Source organism: Sebastes fasciatus, chromosome 1 (assembly GCF_043250625.1).
Source record: "Sebastes fasciatus isolate fSebFas1 chromosome 1, fSebFas1.pri, whole genome shotgun sequence".
Classification (NCBI taxonomy): domain Eukaryota; kingdom Metazoa; phylum Chordata; class Actinopteri; order Perciformes; family Sebastidae; genus Sebastes; species Sebastes fasciatus.
This window is the reverse complement of record NC_133795.1, coordinates 28,800,809-28,823,250: the sequence shown is the minus strand read 5'-3', so window position 1 is coordinate 28,823,250 and position 22,442 is coordinate 28,800,809. Positions and strand designations below refer to the sequence as shown.

At 39.8% G+C, this 22,442-nt stretch overlaps 1 protein-coding gene across 3 annotated transcripts in view; it reads left to right on the top strand.

Moving 5' to 3' along the window:
* cdh22 (cadherin 22) overlaps window positions 1–22,442 on the top strand; it is a 191,188-nt gene that overhangs the window by 161,137 nt on the left and 7,609 nt on the right. For all 3 annotated transcript variants that reach the window (XM_074641992.1, XM_074642011.1, XM_074642002.1), the window contains 3 exons: window positions 15,655–15,772; window positions 21,048–21,197; window positions 22,149–22,250. In XM_074641992.1, the coding sequence (XP_074498093.1) occupies window positions 15,655–15,772; window positions 21,048–21,197; window positions 22,149–22,250 (370 nt within the window). The remainder of the gene's footprint in view (window positions 1–15,654; window positions 15,773–21,047; window positions 21,198–22,148; window positions 22,251–22,442) is intronic.

Here is a 22,442-nt window from a genome sequence, read left to right as displayed (position 1 = left end):
CGATACAACAAAGCAAAAGACCATATCACAATGTATTGTTGAATTTTCAGAGTGTAGATTCATTGTTGACCTTCAGTATCCGTTTAACTTCAAGGTTTGCTCAGGTGTCATCACGTGACCTTCATAACTTTGGTCACATTATAACGGGTGGTCGTATATATCTCCTATGACACCTGAGCCATTTGCTGAAAGCCAAGTCATGAATCTTGATTTTAAAGTATTTTAACACATATGCTGTATTTCTGTATGGATTTTTTGTCCTACTCACACTCACCATCTTTTTTCTTATCCTTCTATAACCGCCTCATTATTTCCATACTTCTGGTTTGTATCATTTTCAATTGCACACTATGATCTATCTGACACTTCATACAGAAGGCAATTTATAACTCAGCTTTCGGGCAAAGGCCCAATTTGCCAAAGAGCATCAGATAGAGAGCCAGAAACAAACTGTTTTCCAAAGAATATATTTATTTCTTTTTTTTCTTTCTGGATGGAGATTAAAAGTCAGTAGGATTAATATTTCACAGATTTCAATATTGGATTTCTATCTATGTCAGCGCTGTGGTTGTTTAAACTAAAAAGAATGGACTGGAGGGAATTCACATTTGAATGGATACACAGCTTGTATGATTGCTGCCAAAAATATTTGTGCATGTGATTTTACAAGCTATTTACGAAACACCATCAATCATTAAAGAGGACCTATTATGCTTATTTTCAAAGTACTTGTATTTTGGGTTTCTACTTGAAAATGGTTACATGCTTTAATGTTCAAAAAACCCTTTACTTTTCTTACCGGCTGTGCTGCGGCACCTCTTTTCTGTCTGCTCCGATTGGTCAGCTGGCCCACGGTTTGGATTGGTTAACCAAACCAATCCAGCTCCACTCTAGCTTTATTTGAGGGCATGCCAAACTGGCTGTTATTTAAATGTGTTACTTGATGACATCAACGCGTTACGTAAGAAAAGGCGGGACTTCAATCAAGGTGTTTCAGGCAGTTCAGGAGCAGCGTTTCTATGAGGGAGAGTAACTCCCGCTGGCGTGGACTTTGGGCTTTGTAACTTTGCAGACCTTTGACATGCACAAATAACTATCTGCCATGCTAAAGGAAATGGGACAAAGCACAAAAGCATAATAGGTCCCCTTTAATTATTACCAATTGTTACAAAAGCTATACAGTCAAAAATGTAGTTCTGCTTATGGTAGTTTTTTGTTAAACCGTGACCCACAAACAGTGATACAGCAATTAGCACAAATGAACATAAAGTTCTAAATGGCAAACAGGTGACAGAATTAAATCGTGCATCATTACCCGGCACTAATCAATCAGTGGGAGTCTGTTTGAAAAATCAAGACAAAGGGTAATACCAATCCAGTATCACCATTAAAAATGGACAAAGTCATTAGGGTGTTTTATTCTCCTTACACAGTCAACAGGCCTTGGGCTCAGTTAAACCCAATTATCATGTGCAGAGCAAAGGAATAATTAAAAAAGCAAGGCTTTAAACTGGGGCCTCCGTGCTGGAAGCTGCATTTACATGTGTAATGAGACTCAGGCCTCCCCTCCCCTTGATCCACAGACTCTTAACCACTTATAGCCCCCCTGTGCCTCTGTAACGCTGCCCGCCTGCGCCTTTCTGGAACATTGTCTGGTCTGATCACCCTCACTCCCACCTCGCTTTCTCTCCCATCCGCGTGAGCCCACATTAACCTTCAGCTCCTAATCACACAGAGATGATTAGTCTTCCAGCAAAAAGATCATTGCTGGCTCCCAGCATTGTAAAAGACAAGGTTTTAATGCTGTCATTAGAGAGAAATGCAGCGAAATATTTCATAATTACAAACCAAAGTACATACAGGAGAATGTGACATTCAGCCTCATCGCAATCTCTAAGTCTGTTTATCTGTCTACTTCTCTATATATGTCTGTCTGTCTTTCTTTTTTCTGTATTTATGACTGTCCATCTACAATGGGCCGTCAAATGACAGGGACATTTGACAATATCTGTTCAATTTCATTTAGATTTTTGTATTCTGTTTTTTTTTTTGTCTCTTCTCTGTAGAGTCTCTTTTTGTATGTTGTTGTGGGGAGCTCTGTCGGAGTCCGCTGCCGAGATTGAATGAAAATGTGTTAGCCATGGGTCAAAGGCTTTCTAATGCTCATTTTCAGCCTCAGGGGTAACCACTGGGGGGCATGGGGGAAACAATTTTCTCCTCCATGTTATTTTCAGAATAATATATCAAAATAAAAACTGTTTTCCACCAGTTGTTGTCAGTCACTGCATCTTTACCTTTGAAAAAATGGAGTGAGTGGTGTGAAGAAAATGTTTTGGGTCCGTGGATTCGCTGCATCTACGCTGGTATTTGTAGCATTTCTTCTCTGATTAATGGCAAGGATAGAGCCGTTCTATTGTTGGCCTTCCAACTCAGAGAGAGAAGTGAATGAGCAACTCACTTGAATGAATTACTCATATATCATATATATTCACTTTTTCATTGAAGCGAGACCAATGAAAGTTGAAGTAACGACAGGATAAACAGCACTGAACCAAAAAATTGCCTCGCAAACAGAAGTCAGTTTAATGCTACTGAATTCCTCCCCGTCAATAAGTGAAATTTTGATTCACAATACTCAGAGAAAAATCTGAGGTGCTGGCACTCTGCCCTCGTCTTAAACCCTTTGGTCTCTTGAGAGGTAATCGAGTTGTTTGGCAACTGTCCGATCAGAGCATTTGGCAACATCCGATATTCAAGCTAGCACTCGCACAGGTCCGGGGATTTGGAGCAAACAAGATGATGTCACACGGCCTTTATGAATCTCTGCCAATGATGAATTGATGCATAAATTCCTCTCATCATTCTGCCTCTACAACACAGAGGAGCTCTGTGCCACTTTCTGAAATATCAGCCACAAACTCACCCACACCTGCAAAGAACCTTTAATGTTGCTGTTATGCCATTATGTATGAGGCAAAATGTGAACAATGCTGGGCTAACATAGCCCAATTAATTATTTGTTGTTTATTCATTCATTTTTTATTAACTCCTACAACTGAGTCACACAGGATTTGCACAACGTATTTAATTATAACCAACAATATCTTTGAGTAGTCCACATAGTGGTCTGTGCAATCGGCCTGTGTCTTAAATACAGGTCAGGTGTAAAAGACACTTGAGTGTGCATTTCAAACTCAAATAAGGGTAAAGCTATGCCAAGCCAATGTACTAGCACAGTGAAGGAATAGCTTCAATTAACATTTCACAGATGCTAACCTTGTCATTAATTGGTTGCATATGTCCATCATGTCTCCAGCCTTGCACAAAACCATGTTCACAAGGTATCTGCTTAGAATCAAACTAAAGAAAGTCAAGAATGTCACATTAAATCTCAACTCATTGTGGCAAAGACATGAAGACAAATAATACAATTGGAAATAGTACATATTTACCAGCTGCGATAGCATGTTGCTGGTATTGTTTTCACCTTGTGAGTCAGTGTGGGTGAGTCATCATGGCAAAATGTGGTCCTGGAGACACCTACTGGAGCGGGAACCACCATAGAAGCAGTATTGAGTACTTGGCCAGGTGTTTTGTTTAAGCAACAAGCCACAAGAGGATCCGCTTTATTCCGAACAACGCCCCTTAGCTGTTGTAAAATCATTGTAAATCACAGCCTCAAGTGGCTTATTGCTTTTATAAAACTGTTACTACATATACCTGGAAAAGTTTGATTAAGTAAATACATAGCAACAAAAAATACAGTAATTAATTTATAACAAATAATCATTCTTCCGCCAAGCATTGTAGTTCTTCAGCAAAATTTTGCAGAACGGTTGCCAAGCAACAAACAGACGCGGTGGAAAGCATGCTAAAATGTTGGGGTGATTAACATGTATCTGGGTATTGTCATTAATTGCGCTATTGTTGAAGTAGTGCTCAATCATGTTAGTCATTTTGAAACAATAGTTGACTAATTGGCGCAGTGATACTATTGTGATACGGTCACAGCTGTGTAGAGTATTATATGACGGGTTGGAACGCAACTCAGCCAATCATAATCAAGGACCGTAATTGTCCGTTTTATTTTCAGATTTCGTCAACGTGATAGCATAGCATCACAGCCATGCAAGATCACAAAACTTTACAGGTCTGTAGTTGAGATCAAAATGAAGGCTGAGTTCAAAGGTGGGGGTGGTCCGAGCAAGGGCGTCGGAAGTATGGCACCACTTTACGCCCCTGTCCCGATTTGGCGTTGTGGCTAGTGTGAGCCCATGAACATAAATGTATTATATATCCTTGCTAGTGTAAAGTTAGCATTAGAACAATGTTCCCCACAGCGAGAGAGAGATTTTCTCTGGTGTTCTTTTACATTAGAATATACAGTACATTCAGAGGTCAAATTCATTGAGTTGAAGCTGCGGGCTGTTGCCTGATATGTTGAAACACTTTGATGTCTACTGCATCCCAGGATGCACTTATTTATTCAGTAAAATAAGCTGCCAAAGGAGGAGCCCAGAGATATAAGCATCAGCCAACAGATGTTTGCGTGTAAAATGAGCCTCAATTTTGTTTCAACTCCCCAGAATGTTGTTAATCAATTTTGAAACATGGACCGGGCGACCGCTCTTGGAAATAGTCATAATTGAGTCCATTTTTCTTTCACCTGGAATAGACGTCAAACACTGGTGAACTGCCCTCCTTTGCCATATGAATATGCCGCCGAACCCGGAGCCCTTTGCTCACATCATCTGGCCTCTGTGAAAAGGAGAGCTGAAGTTAGAATGGGTTATTGCTGCTTTGTTCAGTGTCTAGCTTGTTTCACCTTCTTTATAGGCCTGCTACACTGGCAGAATTAATTAGAGCCAACACAACACCTGTTACTTTTCAATTGGATCAACTGTCAAATTGCTTGGCTTAAGATTCAAACTTTTTACAGAAGAGTGGTCTTTTAGTTCCATGTTGACATTGTAAATCAGCTAACACCCACTTACGAGGCATGAGTATCACTTGATTGATAGCAGGACTTGATTGTGGCTAATTATAAGTAAACAGTAATTTATTTTATACCTAAATCGTTCAATCAAGCTGTCCGTGGAACAAGGCATATACCATAACTATGTTATTTTGTTCTTTGTGTATGTGTGTGTGTGTTTGTATATATTGTGTTATGGGGACCAAAAGCTGTTTTCACAATTACGTTGTGGGGACTCGCCTCCTGTCTAGGGACCTTTCCCCACATCTGTCAGCCTGTCTGTCCATCTCACAAATTGCATCATGAACACAATCCTACATGCCTGTCCCTTTGCGGACGCACGCTACAAGGAAATGAAGACATTGCATGCACACACCCACACACACATGCTGCATAAACACAGCCTTCACTGTCACAGTCTTAATACGTTAGATCAACCCCCGGTTTACTAAGCTAATGAGGAGCGTTCCATTGTCTCCCGTTGTGTGCTGTGTTATCACCCAGTCTCGTTCATGGAGTGTCAGCTCTCTGGCTCAGGTCTAGCTTTCGGTGGAACCACAGAGAAAATCAGATTAACCTAAGCCTTTTAACTGCGGTTGGATATGATCCCATTTGAGAGTTGGCAACACAACCTATTTTGTTTGTGTTTAGAGGGAGAATGCATGTGGAGGGAGGGGGAAGGGTTGGCAGAGAAGTAAATAAAAAATGGGGTGACACAGGCTAAGCAGCTTTTGCTTGGTGACAGTTCAAGCCAGGGCCATGACTCAAAGTGTTAAATAGCTTCTCACCTTTTATTAACGGGGCACTCTAGGGGTCTTATGCAGGTCGATGATCAGAGATGAAGAGAGAAAGCAAAATAAGTGAAATTACAGTAGAAAGAATGAGAGAGATAAATGTCAGGGAAAAGGCACCCAGTAAACACAGATTGGATTCACTCGTCTATCATGCTATCTTGTAGAACACATGTGCACAACCATGCCAAAAATACATGCTTTCTTATCAGTGAGGCACAGGTTCATATATTTCTGTCCTCTTTTTATGTGCAGTTTTTGAATAAAAGTCCTTGAGTAGAAATGCTCGAAATTCGAAACAAAGACAAAATATTGCAAAAGCTTTCTTCAGGTCAGTTCACATTTTTTCATGTCTTTGAAATGTTCTTGGATTACATAGACTGGAAGTGAGTTCTTATCTCATTAGCAATGCCTGTGTAAAGTAAGACAGAGAGAGCATCCTACTGTTTTTTTGCCTTGGGCCCTAAAAACTGTCTCGAACTGCCCGTTTGCAACACAAACAAACACAGAAATATTGAAACTTCTATGCTTGTGAAGACCCTCATTGATGTAATGTATTCCCTAGCCCATAACCTTAACCCTCACAACTACCCAACTCAACCCTTCCGCTAACCTAACTATGATATATAATTCTACCCTTGCCTTAAAGCCACGTCTTAATCCTCAAACAATCTTTTTAGATAGTGTGGACTAAAAAAGTGTGATGATTCATAATGAGCATTTTTTGCAAGTTTGCAAAAGATGACTATTTGGGCCCCAAAACAACATGACATCAGCTGCACTCCATGTGTCTAAAGTAAGGTTGTCAAAGTTTACGCGATAACACATTTGTTTTAATGCCACTAATGTTTTCAACTCATTATTGCAACTTGCGATTTTTAAGTTGTAGCGGCCTCAGTTTTAAAGCTAAAGTGGAGATATGCTAGTATGACATGGTACCAACCATGTCATGAAGGAGGGTAATAATGCACCAAATTTACACATAATTTTGGCAAGGAAAAACTGGAATGGCCATTTTCAAAGGGGTCCCTTGATCTCTGACATCAAGATATGTGAATGAAAATTGGTTCTATCGGTACCCACGAGTCTCCCCTTTACAGACATGCCCACTTTATGATAATCACATGCAGTTTGGAGCAAGTCATTGTAAAGTCAGCACACTGACACACTGACACTATTTGTCATTGTTTTGTGTTGTTAATTGATTTCCAATAATATATATATATATATATATATATATATAAACAGTGTTATGTAATCCATTAAATGCAAATATAAAATTATTTTTTATTGCAAGTATAGCTACATAAACAAAGCCAACAGTGGAGCATTTTAGTGCCATACAGTTGACTATGCTCAAAACACCCAATTTCTAATTGGGCCTTAGGTTTTAAGTTGTGATGCAGTTTAACTACCATTTGACCATTCAGCCATGTATTGGATCAGACAAAAATAATGCAAATATTAGCTTAGTGATATTCACAAGATTTAAATCCCCTCTTGATTTCTACCATCGTGGATTCATTCCCTGATTTGCCCATTTTCCAAATCTGCTGCACCTCACTGAATGACACGTGAACACAATCTTCGCCTCTCAGCCCATTCCTCGCCCACCTCGTGGTATTTATCTGACTGAATGCAGAGGGACAGATATCATATAGTGCCATGTGTGCAGAAAAAAAAAGGCTGTGTGGAAAGCCAAATACTAAGTATGGCCTGGGGTAACGCAGGCCTGTCAGCTCTGCCGTGCCGTCTCACAGCTGGCTGAGTCGGTCACTGCGACAGATCACCTCAGTTTGGCCACTTCACCGCCAACCTCCAACCCCTGGGAGAGTCGGTTTGAAATAGCTAAATGTTAAGCATGACTGAAACACACATCACATCATATTCACGTGAGCCAAACAATTACTCACCTCATGCACATACAAAAAGGATACTAAAACGCATACACATAAGACATGCAACAGAAGCGAGTAAAAGAAGAAGCAAACTAACACAGACGAATAAAAAAAAGGCAGACAGAATCACAGTTTTGCCAGACAGTACTTCGTGAGTAGGAGAGTGAGTCATCTGTTTTACTCACCAAATGCCTCTTCCTTTTGTCTCTCAGATGTTAACACTGAATCAGACAAACCATCAGACTAGAGTGGCTATTATATTCACCATTTCCTGCAATTTCTTTTGTAGATTTGCCCTGTTCATGTCAATGTTTACGGCAAAAAGGTATATGTGCAGTAGATGGAACTTTTGACGTGTGTCGTTTGATGCAGCCCTTTTGCTATTTCAGTGGTTCTCTGAAGCCGGAAATTCCTCAAGCTTAAATTATGGTTGTCAGTGCAATCCAAAAGGTCACATAGGAGGATTTTCTGATTTGAATAAAAAAATGAAGGGAAAAACAAGTCTAGCCAGGAGAAGCAGATTTTTGTTTCTAAAACTTGACGCAGTATAACAACATGGTCCTACTTATGCCTTTTGTGACTCAATGTAAACATAATTGTTTTAAACAATCACCATGTCTGTCATTTTTCTGGAGAACACAGTTTTTATTCATATGACTACAAGATGGGAAAATGCAGTCATGAGTGGTTTTAGGCAAACAACAAATGCTATATATTTTTCTTTGTGTCTGGTGAGTCACAGTCACAGTCTATTCTATCTAGACTCAATGGCTGGCCAATTTGACATGCTACCTACTGTGTATGCTAATGATGTAGTGTGTGATTACATGGTTTTATTACATGCTTGCTAATTAAAAATCCATCAAATTATGCATTGTAGTTACTTTAATGTGGGCACACCAATTTAGATGATCATAATCTACTGTATATTCAGTATATTTGCTTGCTTGCTTGGCTATTTTAGATCTTTTCTTTTGACACTGTGGCCCCAGAAAAGTATAAAAAACAGCCAACCATTCTTTCATCCTGAAATTGAATCAAGTTCAGAGCAATGCATTGGGACATTTAATGCACCACTGGACACTATGAGGATGCTTTTTACCACTGAAAATAATGGATGCGTTTGAAAACACACCTCCGAAGCTTAGTGCATTCCAGGCTTCGGGGATGAACCTCTCTCAACCCATTTTAAGTAGTTGTGTGTTTATTTATTTATTTATTCATTACCTCCCCGCTGCCATCGTGAAATGGTTGATTTCTGCAGCGAATGGGAAAGCCACCTCCCTCTCACAACCTTGACCTTCCAGACACCTCTGGTGCATATGATATGGGATGTACTTTTGGGAAAGTCTCCCCTCCTAGCTTTCCAGAGATGCAAGAGATTTAAGGGGGTCAGGAAAGGGGACTGATAGATAGAAATCTAATTAGGTGATTGTGCTTGAGGGAGCTTCGCTCGCTGCTCGATAAACTCCCACGCGCTCGCTGTTCTCCTCTCTCGCCTCGCTCTCTATCTCTCCCTCAGCAGTTTGCGCTCACCCCGAGACGCCGCCTGAGAGTTCCCCTGCTGAGGGCACAGTCACAGGACGCAGACCATGGCTCACTTACGACATCTTCACTATTTCTTCAAAGAAATGAGTAGATTCATCCCTCAGCTGATAACAAAGCTTTTGCTTTAAGTGTCTTCTCTTGTGCTCATTATTCGCCTATACCTTCATACTAAAATAAACCTGAAAGGGCTCCAAAGAATGATGAGAAGATAGGACCAGGCCTGCTTTGGCAGCACACTCAGCTGGATTCTTCTGTGGATTCAACTCAGATCTGAAACTGTATATTAAATAGAAATGTAATCTGGACAGCATTACACATTTCACAGAATGTATGGTGCTATTAATCAGAGCATCACTCAAAAAAGCAATAAAAGCCATCACAGTATATGAAAGTATAGCAATCTGGACCATGGGTAAGATTCAAGATGGCATGTATTGATATTGTTTTTAGGTACACAGGCAGTCATTCCTGGTTCATTTCCATGTGTTTTCTTCCCGTGTGTTTCTCGAGTGCAGATTTTGCGGCGTGCTAAGGAAGAAGCGTGTGATTTACCCTGAAATCATGCCGTTGCATTTTGTAATTACAAAGTAAGCCATATTATCCCAAACAACCTCCCTGAGCTGTGGGTATGACTAAGCCTGTTCTGTGTCTGTGATGCAACGTCAATGCTGAGGAGCTGTTTATTGTGAAGGTACAATTGTGGCCCGGAAGTGTGCTCGGCAGTAGCTTAGTCACAGTAATGCATAGCCACCGCTCAGGCTCATAATTCAGGGTTGTGTGCAGTGTTATAAAATGAATGAGGCTGTCGTGCACAGGCAGGCAACATGAGCTTAAAAAGTTACACAATAAAGCAGATGTCTTTGCCAGAAGGGTGTGAAGTATATCTATAGTACTGTTGTTTGAATAATCAATTTGCAGGTGGATGATAAATGAAGGACACATTTTTTGCTGGAAACGACAAGCATGAGAGAGAGATACTTTGGAGAAGATAAATATAAAGGACAAGGAATCAGAGGGAAAGGATGAATAGAGAGAGCAAGCTGAAGAGGCAGAGAGGTGGAGGGGAAAAGATAGACGGAAGAGTTCAGTCCAGTAAACAAAAGGCTTACTGCAAGATAAAGCTAGTCTTGCTTAACAACACGGGAAAATAACATTTAGTGGGACATTTTGTCAGCAAAAGTTAATTTGGGGGTCTTTTTACAAGGTCCTATAAAGATAAAAAAAAAAAAAAAAGCCAGTGGTCAATGTCATAGAGATTGCCTCTCTCAGTCTCTTTTACCTACCATTCACAATTTTTATAGTCATGTTGTATTAAGTACAATTTTTGTGATGGAAAATGGAAAAATCTCTCCATGAGCCTCTTGCTGTGTTCTGATTCCTCCTCATGCAACTTATTGAAGGGTGTTGGTGATGATTATGTAAGTTGTTTACATTCAGAGGCAATATCTTTTGTCAAGAAAGCCCTTTGTGTAGAATAAGAATAGGCAAGTGAGCTGTGTGCAGTAGGAGTAGTGCTATAGATACTTGTAAAGGCTGACAGGAGTGGGATGGACTGTCGCTGAACAAATACCCGCGCTATCAAAATGTGTATAATACAGTAAAAGAAACGGAGCTTCCATTAAGTCAGTGGCAGCTCTCAACGTTTCCTGTAAACCTGGGTAAAACAATTGTTGTGTTATTGACAAAATGACATTTGCCATCTGTGCTACGTGTCTGCTGTATTCTGTGATAGACAACACGACAGCAGTAGATACGGTACATGTACACAGCTGATGTTTGGGATAAAAAGAGGGACACTTAAAGGAACAGTGTGCAACATGTCAGGAGGCTCTATTAGCAGAAATGGAATATAATATTCAGAACTATGTTGTCATTAGGCTATAATCATCTGAAACTAGGAATCGGTGTGTTTTTGTTACCTTCATCTCTACATAGGGAGCGGGTCCTCTTCACGGAGTCGGCCATGTTGCTTCGCCAGGTTTCTACAGTAGCACAGAACGGACAAACCAAACACTGGCTCTCTCTCTCGAGAGAGCCTCATGTTTTTACGTTACCTAAAGGCCACCGTAGTTCTCCGACTCACTTTTGAAATTGCGGTAAGTGAGCTGCAGAGTGTCAAACCGTTGTACCGCCAGCCACCGTCTAATTTGTTGCTCCTAAAGTAGTGTTGTTATGGTAAGGATGGCTTTGCAATGGTTTTGCACTCGGCGGCTCACGTTACTACAGTCTTGGAAAGGGAGAAGTGAGTGGAGGGGTACTCAGTTGGTTACAATCTTCAGAACGGCCAGAGGCAGATTTTACCATTATAGGTAAGCAACTGCCTGGGGCCCCCAAACCAAAAGGGCTCCAAACAGCTATAGATTCATTGTGATGTTTAGATATGAAACATATTGAATTATTTTACGATTCTTACTCATTGCACCCCACATAACTCACAAAAGACCCCCAAAACACTTTAAAAAATATGCAACTATACTGTATACTACTCACTGTGTACTTCTACTTCAAAGGAAAACATTGTAGTACATTTACCTGACAGAAATGTTATTGGTTACGTTGCAGATTAAGATCTGACTCAAAATATAACAATTAAAATATGATGCATTATTATTCATTAAACTATCCAGCATCATATTCGAGTGAAAGCTCCACCTTGAACAGACTTAAAACAAACAGTGTGTAGGGGGATCTATTTGCAGAAATGGAATATAATATTAATGAATATGTTTTCTTTAGTGTCTAATCACCTGAAAATAAGAATCGTTAAGTTTTCGTTAGCTTAGATTGAGCCTTTTATATCTACATATGGAGTGGGTCCTCTTCATGGAGCCGGCCGCCATGTTTCAACAGTAGCCCAGAACGGAAAAACCAAAGTCTGTTAACTTTTCCTGCTTGGGGTGGAGTTGATAACATTACTCGCTCCCGTCGCCGCCGCTCTCTCTCTCTCTTTTGCTTCACCACTCACTTCCCACGTACACACACACACTCTACTCTTACAACAACTGGCTCTAGAGAGGGACATACATTTTTTAGCATCGGCCACTGGCACACGGCAGAAGTTGTAATCTGCAACATCACCGCTGGAGACTGCCAGATCCTACACACTGTTCCTTTAAGCACATTTAAGTACATTGTACTAATAATACCTCTCGGTCACTCTGCACTTTAAGTACAGATTTGAATGCAGGACTTAGGAAGTAGCCTACTTATTCTACCACTGCCAATACTAACATTCCAAGTTAGAGAGGGTGAAAAGTAAAGCTAGACGTTTTTTGCCTAAGAAATAGTTTGGTACGTAACATCCCGTAAAACTGCAAATCTTTTCTTCTTCTTTTTTACACTTTGGTTTTTGTACAGATTAAGATATGCCATGTTAATTAGTGAGTTTTCAAAGTGATAGTGAACTTAAAAATATAAAATAATTTCATTAAAGAGTATGTGATAATTCATTATTTTTTACATCATTATATAGCTTTAGGAAAATCCGATCCGCTCTGTGAAAATTATTTTTACTTGGTGCTTTGTCAGGGTTGTCTGTAGGCCTTTCCCATTTCCTAGTTTGTAAATCCTTGATTCCTTTCCTCGACTCCTCTTCTCACGTCTTAGTCCCTCCCATGGGAGATGCGAGCGGAGGAGAAAAAGAAGAGACGCGAGGAGAGAGAACTTGAGGCAACAGGCATTTAACAAATGAGACAGCCTTGCCTCGCAGCCGTCATTTTAAAGCAACATCAATTAAATATGACATGTGGCACAGCTGCATCAGCTGTCCATTGTGTTGTTATACGCTGTATTTTATGATCTTTGTCAGATGAGCATAACAGGTCTCATGACAACCTGTATGCTATATTTAGTATTACTAATTCAATTCACAATGTGACATAATTTGACAAGAATGAACGGATGTCGGATTTTTTTTTTAACACACACACATCACACATTACAGCCTTTACATATTTTATTGTGTGAAGCACTACAGATGTTTGTATTTAAAGTACTATACTGTACAAATAAAGCGTGCGATTATATGAATGATATATTATATACACATGACACATTCCTACCTATATGACAACATGAAATACAGCAAATTAGAATTTAAGTGAATGTTTTCATATAATATTTTTTGCCATCAGAAGCTGTTTGCATTTGTAAACATGTCAAGATTATAGCAGGTGAGTTGGGTGTAGCCTACAATCAATAATAAACACGTGAAATGTCATTATGGAATGCCGTTTCCTACAAACGATGAAGAGCAGAAAGTTTGATCATCTTAAATAACTACAACTAATGAACAACAAAAGGAACATTACATTACGTTACATTTATAGAGTCCTGCCATGGTTTGAGATTATTCCAGCTGTGTGTCACGCCTCTTTTACGTCGCGGGTGCCGAAAAAACTAAAGGATACACCGGTGTTTCCTCGCTTATAGCTCCTCCGGCAAGCCTCCTCGCACCTCGAGATGCATTAAACGGGTTGGGAGCGCTGAGATAAATTTCCGGGTCACAAGCCAGAGGAGCGACGATCGAGGAAACGAGGAAGCACAAAATCGGGAAATGAGAAACAGCTTGAGTGTCTCTGTGTCACGTACTTGCAAAAAAAGAAATTTCCATGGCTGACATATTTCACAAATAAGAAGCCTCAACCAAAAGAGGAAAATCAACTCACTTCTTTTGTAGCATGGAAGCTTCATATTTTACACCAACAAATACTACTTACACAATTACAGGTAAGGGTTGCTATGGTTAGTCCTGCCGCCTCACAGCAAGAGGGTCGCAGGTTCAAATCTGGCTTGGGGCCCTTCTGTGTGGAGTTTGCATGTGTTAGCGTGGGTTTTCTCAGGTTCTCTGGCTTCCTTCCAAGACAAAACATGCAGGTTAGGTTAATTGTTGACTCTAAATTGCCCGTAGGTGTGAATGTGAGCGTGAATGGTTGTCTGTCTCTATGTGTCAGCCTTGTGATATTCTGGCGACCTGTCCAGGGTGTATCCTGCCTTTGCCCAATGTCTGCTGGGATCGGCTCCAGCGCCCCCCGCGACCCTGATAAGCGGTTACAGATAATAGATGGATGAACAATTACAAGTGTTATTACCACAGTGCTTTAGGTGTGCAACATCTGTTCTTGCAACAGTAGTTGTTGAAAAATCAAGAAAAACCACACGACTCCCCAAATATATTATCAAAAGAATAGATCCATTATTTAAACAAAAAAAAAATAAAGCTTTAAAATATTCTCAGGCAAAAAATAAAAAATATAATTTTCTCACACAAACAGAAGAGATAGCTTTTAGTAGCTCAAGGAAAGCGAGTATCATTCAAAGTACTATATGACTGATAGACTGATTATAGATTATAGTACTGGACACTTTTCAGTTTATACAGTTTCAAGACACTGAGATAAAAATGTGGTATAATACCACAAGGGGATTCAAGGTTAGTTTTAAAGCCTGAAGGCTTCTACCTTTCTATCAAAACATCTTTTGGCTCATCATGCCGCTGTGCTGTTGCTCTACTGTCTTACCAAAGAAACTGCGTTTATACTGCACTGTATACATTGTTTTCAACTCGTATGCTTTATTTATTCAGCTACACTGAAGAGTAGATTTTAGTTTTTTTTAGTGAGAGAGTATGTAGTAAACAAAAAGGTGAGAGAAATAAAAATAATACGAAATATGTGGACTCATAGGTAATGTGGCGGCAGAGGAGGAAACAGAGCTGACGGATGCGATGTGAAAATACCATTTATCAGCTTGTGGTTTGATGCTGGCTGCAGATTCATAGGATGAGCAGAGGATGAATTGTCACCGAGAGGCCTGTGTTAAGGTGAAAGGATCTCCGGGGGCTGTTTGATGTCTGTTCCGCTCACAGTGAATCATATCTCACCTTATTGTGTCCACACAGAGTTCTCAAAATTGGATCACAGTTGAGTTTTATCTTTGAATGTGGATCACTATTATTATAGAGCATTAGATAGGATGACTACACCCTCACTGAGTCTCTGTGTCTCTCTTTCTGCTCCTCTGCACATTTGCATTTAGTCTTTGCTCTTTCTTAGAGCAAATATGGCAGCCTCACAGAATAACTCGCTGCCTTTCTATTCAAAAAAGGCTTTTTAGCGAGGCATTTTATGATAGTTTTGCATTTCTAACATTAAGACATTTTTTATGTTGCTGTGTCAACTTTCTGGAGAAAGAAGTTTTTTTTATCTCTTTGTGACTGTGGTCCCTTTGAACTGCACTTTCACAGGAAGCCTTCTGAGTGTGTTGCATCCAAGTACAGTCGCTCCTCCTCACTCCCTCCCTCATGAAAGAGGCATTTTTGAAATGTAAAGTGTAAAGTGCTTTTCATATTCAGTTTCTTGTTCCCATTGAGTGGATCTGAGCAGAAAATCTAACCTCTGTTTCCTTGTCTTTCTTGTGCTTTTATTTCCTTCTCTTTTCTTAGCTAATTCACACCATCAGTGTGGTGGATAGAGACGAGCCACAATCTGGACACCGCTTCTACTTCACCCTGGCGCCCGAAGCCTCCAGCAATCGACACTTCACCCTGTGGGATGTGAAAGGTGAGAGGGCAAAGGTCCTATGTTGGGGTTATTGGTGGAGAAGCATATTTGTGCTGATGGCATTATCAGCACAATATGATCTTTAGGGTATAATGGTACGAGAAGGAGTCTGTAAGGCCGGTTGTTATATTTTTTTGTGAGTGGATGTGCGCGCATTTTAAATGTGCACAGGTGCAGCAAAACTATGTTTGACTGACAAACGTTCAAGATCGTGATGAAGCTCATACAGATGAAAGAGTTTCAGATGATCTCACCATTTCCCTGAGTGATTGGCAATGTGAGCGTTTGGTGAAATGCTTGAGGGCATTCTGCAAATGAAGACCTGAAAGCAATATTAAGTTAAAAAAGACTGCAGCTCCAAAAAACTTTGGAATTATTAGTGAGTACTTTGACAATGTCATAGTTACCTCATTGAAAATTCTTAAAAATAACACAATTCCTATAGTACAATACCAGAAGATTTTGACAATCGCAAGAGGCTTTTTTAAAAGTGTATGCAAAATAATTAGGGCTGTCAAATCGATTAAAATATTTAATCGCATGATTGTCCATGATTAATCGTAAATTAAATCGCACATTTTTTCTCTGTTCAAAATGTACCTTAAAGGGAGATTTGTCAAGTATTTAATACTCTTGTCAACATTGGAGTGGGCAAATATGTTGCTTTATACAAATGTATGTATATATTTATTATTGGAAATAAAATTAACAACACAAAACCATGACAAATATTGTCCAGAAACCCTCACCGGTACTGCATTTAGCATAAACAATATGCTCAAATCATAACATGGCAAACTGCAGCCCAACAGGCAACAACAGCTGTCAGTGTGTCAGTGTGCTGTCTTGACTATGACTTGCTCAAAACTGCATGTGATTATCATAAAGTGGGCATGTCTGTAAAGGGGAGACTCGTGGGTACCCATATAACCCATTTTCATTCACATATCTGGAGGTCAGAGGTCAAGGGACCCCTTTGAAAATGGCCATGCCAGTTTTTCTTCGCCAAAATTTAGTTTGGAGCGTTATTTAACCTCCTTCACAACAAGGTAACATGACATGGTTAGTACTAATGGATTATTTAGCTTTGGTATAGTTTCATATGATGACAGTATCTTCTCTCTAGCTTTAAAACTGAGCCTGCTACAACCTCCGAAAGATCAATTGTGTTAATGCTGTGTTAATTGCAAGCAACACCCGTTCTGGTCCTCTTAGCAGTGTAATACCATTAGAAAGTATTACTTGCCATTGCATGTCTGACACACTGTACTTTTTTTTTACAGTTTATCTAAAGAAGTTTGTGTGACACAATATACGATTCATTGCTAAGCTGAGTTTTTTTGCCCACAGTAATAGCAATTTACATTAATATGATTTCCCTTTTTTTAACACTTTAACACAATCTTTTCCTTCGTTTCCTCTTAAATAGAATACTTTTCTCAAGTGTCATCATGAAAATTGCATTCCGTAAAAACACACACGCACTGTATCTGCACAATGTAAGGAAACATTAAAATCACTGTGCTCCCCAGTGATGACCTTGCTTTGTTGGGAAGATTAGTTTTTTCCATGCTTGTCTGTGTTTTTGCAAACATGCTTGCAGATCCCTCGTTTAGAGATGTGTACCTAAGTGAATGTGACATCTGGTTAAATCAAGATTGATCTGACACCAGGAAAATGTCAGGGGAGCAGCCCTAGCAAGGGAAATGTCACCGCGTGAAAGCGGCGAGGCCGTCTGCAGTCCAGCTCAAATGCATGTGAACGGATACACGCTAAACCCTGTGTAAAGAACACACAAATACTGTACATACATATGTGCATAGATGGGCAGAAGTATGACAGAAGTGTCCCTGTGGCTCTTTTGTTCTCTCCTCTACACACAAATACACACACACCACAACATCATGCAGACAATCAGTGTCTCCTTTTGTTTCATTTTTTCACCGCCACCTCTCTGTGATTGTGTGTATGTACGTTATAGGAAGAATGACACAGTATATTCATGCTTAGATTTAAAAATGTTACCTTTCGCCCCGTACACATACACACAAACACAACTGCAGACTGCATGTATTTTTGGTGAAAGACAAACAGAACCCCGCACAGACTTTTGATCCTCCCACACCTCTTTTTTTCCACTCTGGTGTCTCTTTTCATTGACACATTTGTCAACCTGTCACTTTCAATCTGTCACTTCTTCTTTTCCCCATCATGGCCTCACATGGCGTTCCGTCTCCGAGCCTTGACACACAATGATGAAAAGGTTTTTTTTTCCCCCATCTTGCTAAATTCTTTTAAGTCATTGCTAGCAACGTCTGAAGAACAAAACCCTCGTCTTTACCAAATAAACGTTGCTGTTACATGACAAACTGCCATCATGTTACCTGGAAATGTCCCACATCATGTTTAAAAAATAAATCTCAAATGATATGAAGGTGAGGGAAAAAAGAGGAAAACCTTTACTTCAAGGCATTTGTGAAAGTTTTTGTATTCCTTATTTTATTTATTTCAAAAACCTTTTTGCACATACACAGTTTGGCACATTTGTAAAGCGTGAACAGCAATGCTATACAACATCCGGGAGGAGTCATACTTTGCAGTACAACAGCCACGCAACGTGGCTAAAGTAATCCTAAACTGTACAATTCCTCACGTTGTTCTTTACTCCAGTGGTTCATTTTCGTGAAGGACCCCTAAATTGATACACAGTAGGTCACGGACTTCCATTTGATAAGATTTATCTTCAGTGACCTCCATCTGAAAAGATTTTGGTTGTTAGATATGATTAAGAATTATATAGTTCTCAACTACAGTTGTGGAGATAACAGTGGAGGAAGATAAATATATGATCAAAATAGTCACTCTTACTCACAGTGGGCTCACTTCTATAGTGAATATAAACAACTCACCATTTTTGGGGACCCCCTGGAGGTCCCCCAAGGACCCCTAGGGATCCCTGGACCCCTGGTTGAGTACCATTTTAGGCTGTAATATAGCATATCTTTTTTTTCTTTGGCTTCGGTGGCCGTATTTGTTTTCTATTACCTTCTTACCTGTAAATGAATACATAGTATAAAGTATTTTTTATATATATTGTGACAGGAGTTCATGTTCAGGTTCAAGATTGTCCACAGAAGAAAAACATTGCCAGTGGGCAACTCCAGGGTCTGAGAAGTGAAGCCAATATGGAAATGCCTTAAACCTGCATTATTTCTAACAGCCAGCAGGGGGCGACTCCTCTGGTTGCAAAAAGAAGAAGTCTATGAGAACATTATTACCTCTGTAAACATTGTAAACATGAGTTTATGGTCTCAATTGCTAGTTTCAAGTCTTCTTCAATACAGCATGATGTTCATTTAGTAAATGATGGTCCCATTTAGAGTCAAATAGACAATTAAGCAGGGTATGCTTCAGGGCGCGGCTACCTTGTGATTGACAGGTCGCTAACATGGCGTTATCCGCTCTGGGAGGTGTCCGTGTTTTTGTACATTAAACCTTTCACAGTGTATTTTCAGTTCATGATAGTTACTTATAACCTTTTTGGTCGCCTACAAATAACTTATTCCACCCTCTCGTGTCACTTCTGGTTGCAAAAAAACAAGATGGCGGCGGCCAAAATGCTGAACTCGAGGCTTCAAAACAGCAGTCCACAAACCAATGGCTGACATCACAGTGACTATGTCCACTTCCTACAGTCTATGGTCATGCCAGATGTGTGGCTCTGGAGATGGCAGAATTGTTCTGTTGGTCAATCCACCTCTTTGATTCAGGCTTGAATATCCCAACAGTTATTGGATGGATTGCTATGAATGTGTACAGCAATACTCGTGGTCCCCAGAGAATGAATGCAAACGACTTTGGCGATCCCTTGACTTTTCATCTAGCGTCATCAAATTTCAAAAGAGCAATAAATTGGCTTATGACCAAATACCTGCAAAACTAATGATGTCCCCATCAGCCACAGCTGTACTTTGTGTTTAGTGTTAATTAGCAAATGTGAGCATGCTAAACTAAAATGGTGAGACTAGAAAACATACCTGCTGAACATCCGCATGTTTTCACCGTCAGTGTGAGTCAAACAATGCCAGCATCCCAATAGGGTCATCAGATGGGCAATGACAAAGTACATATTTTGCTGTAGTTTGGAGGAATTGTTTACACCTATAAGTTCATTTGGAGTTCAAGTAATAGCAAACAACAATCACTTCATTAACTGCTTTGAGATAAAGGTGGACGTGGGAGGTTGTTCTGATCAATCATTATGTGTAGCCAAGTTTTTAAGTTTATTGGTTTTGATGCAAAACTACACAGGATGCCTCAGTCTATATATGTGTTTTGGAGAGAATCTTTTGTCTAAAAGCAGACAACCGTGAAGGAGAATGCTGTGTAAAAGTCAAAAGGACAAACTCAGGGGCGTAGCGTTCCCGTACATAAACAGTAATATGAAGATTGTTCTACATGTGCCAGAGGAGCTCTAGGGCGACATGGATAAAGGTGATATATGCTCTGGGAGATGGATTGCTTGGTAGCACACGTCTACCCACAAAAGCTTCGCTGACTCTATTTGTCAAAGCCTCCTCCTGTATCCTGTGTTACATTTATCTACGTCTCCCGGAGAGGGCTCATATACACACCAGTGAAGTTTAATTTCAAACAGTGGCTCTCTCTCACTCATTCTCTCTCCTGTTTTTGTTTAAAAAAAAATACAAATGATAAATGTTAATAGGATAAAAGCATAAAAGCAGTTCCCGGGTGAAATCATTCAACCCCAAAGTTAAATATGACAACCCTTCGTCCAGAGTCCTTGAACTATGCATTAAGGCAAATGACAGACTATGTATAACAAGGATGGCACCTTTTCTGTCTTTTTCTTTTCACTTCACCATTTCTTGAGGAAGTTATTTTCATTGTTGAATCAAATGGCAAACATCTTACATTGTCAGGTGTCAAGTCTTGAAAACAATGATTTGTCCTGACATTTTAGTAATGTCAAAGAAGTCGGCACGATCAACACTCACACTTTTTTATACTTCCATCAGTGCAGTGTGAGTTCATAGGAGGAAAAACAAGTAGTAATAAAAGCACTCACTGGATGGAGTTTCATCAATTCCACTGCCGCCTGGTGAAAACCAGGCGGCAGTGGAATTGACGTCTGTGAGCAGACAAAGTGGTTTTGTTCTTCAAATATTAAGTCGCTCATGTGTAATTGTCTGCTTTACCTTGTCTCCCTTACCCCCCCACTCTCCCTCCCGACACACTGAAACCGCCCACCCAGACAACACAGCTGGCATCCGGACCCAGCGGTCAGGCTTTAACCGCCATGAGCAGAATGTGTACTTCCTGCCTATCCTGGTGGTCGACAGCGGGCCTCCCTCCCTCAGCTCCACGGGCACCCTGACCATCCACGTCTGTGGCTGCGACCCAGGTGAGAGCTACTGTTATTATTTCTTTATTTTTTATATAATGCTTTCTTTATTGTACACATGCTCATCAACAGAGGTACAAACAGATACATAGACGATTGAAAAAAAAGGGACAAAATAAAAATAATTACATTTTCATAATGCCAGAGTTTATGTTACATACATCATATTATATTTATTTAATAACTTAAAGGTTTTAATTTAAAAAAAAAAATGTTTTTAACATTGGGTAAGATTGTGCTATATTGTTTGAATTCATTAATAAAGTGCAGGGAAGTTGGCCTGGTACCTGACCATTTTTTCTCATGAATATTTAATTTTCCAAATATGTTAAATAATTGTATGATATACAGCATGTTATTATTATCTTGACTAAATTATAGTTTCTTAATTTTGTTATTGATACAGTAGTTTTCACAAATTTCCCAAGCTTTTTCCCACTGTATATCCTCAAATAAGGACGACCAAAAACATCTAGATGAAGGAACATAAAGGAGTGTGTTCCAAATATTTTTTTAGAGCACTTCTCTTCCAGTATATTAGTACCTCCAATATAAATATTTTCCACACAATATTCTGAATTAAAAGGTTGATCAACAGTACCAGGGTTTCATAGAAGTATAAGGACACTTTCTGGTAAGCTGCACCGTTATTAACATCACCATCACTGTCACCGTTTGCATCATCAGCAGCAGTGCTAAAAAGGTCATCTACATGCCATTGTTTTGGTCAGCAAACAGTTCTTATCTGCTTATATTTGTGGAAAACAAAATAACACAAGGCCACAAATCGGCCCTCAACGGGTATTTCAGCGGGGTGAAAATATGATATATGCATGATAACTTTTTTGTTTCTCTTGATAAAACAGTGCTTAATCCTTTTCCACTGAAGCGACTCATAACTGGTGTTGAATCTGTACAGTAAATGCTATTTTTTTTCTTTTTTCAACACAGAGGGAGCCATCCAGTCCTGCAATGCCACAGCATATGTAATGAGTGCTGCTCTCAGCCCCGGGGCTCTTATAGCACTGCTGGTCTGCATGCTCATCCTCATAGGTAAGCAGATGGATGTACTCATGCATGTATGGATGAATGAATGAGGAGATAAATGTATGGGGTATGATGGATGACTAGACCGATGGATAGGCACAATTCATTAGTATTGCTTTTCAGGGGTCATTGCTGAGTTCAACTACTCCAGCAGGACCACCACGAGCATTACGCTTAATAGTAGTATGTAAAAGGCAA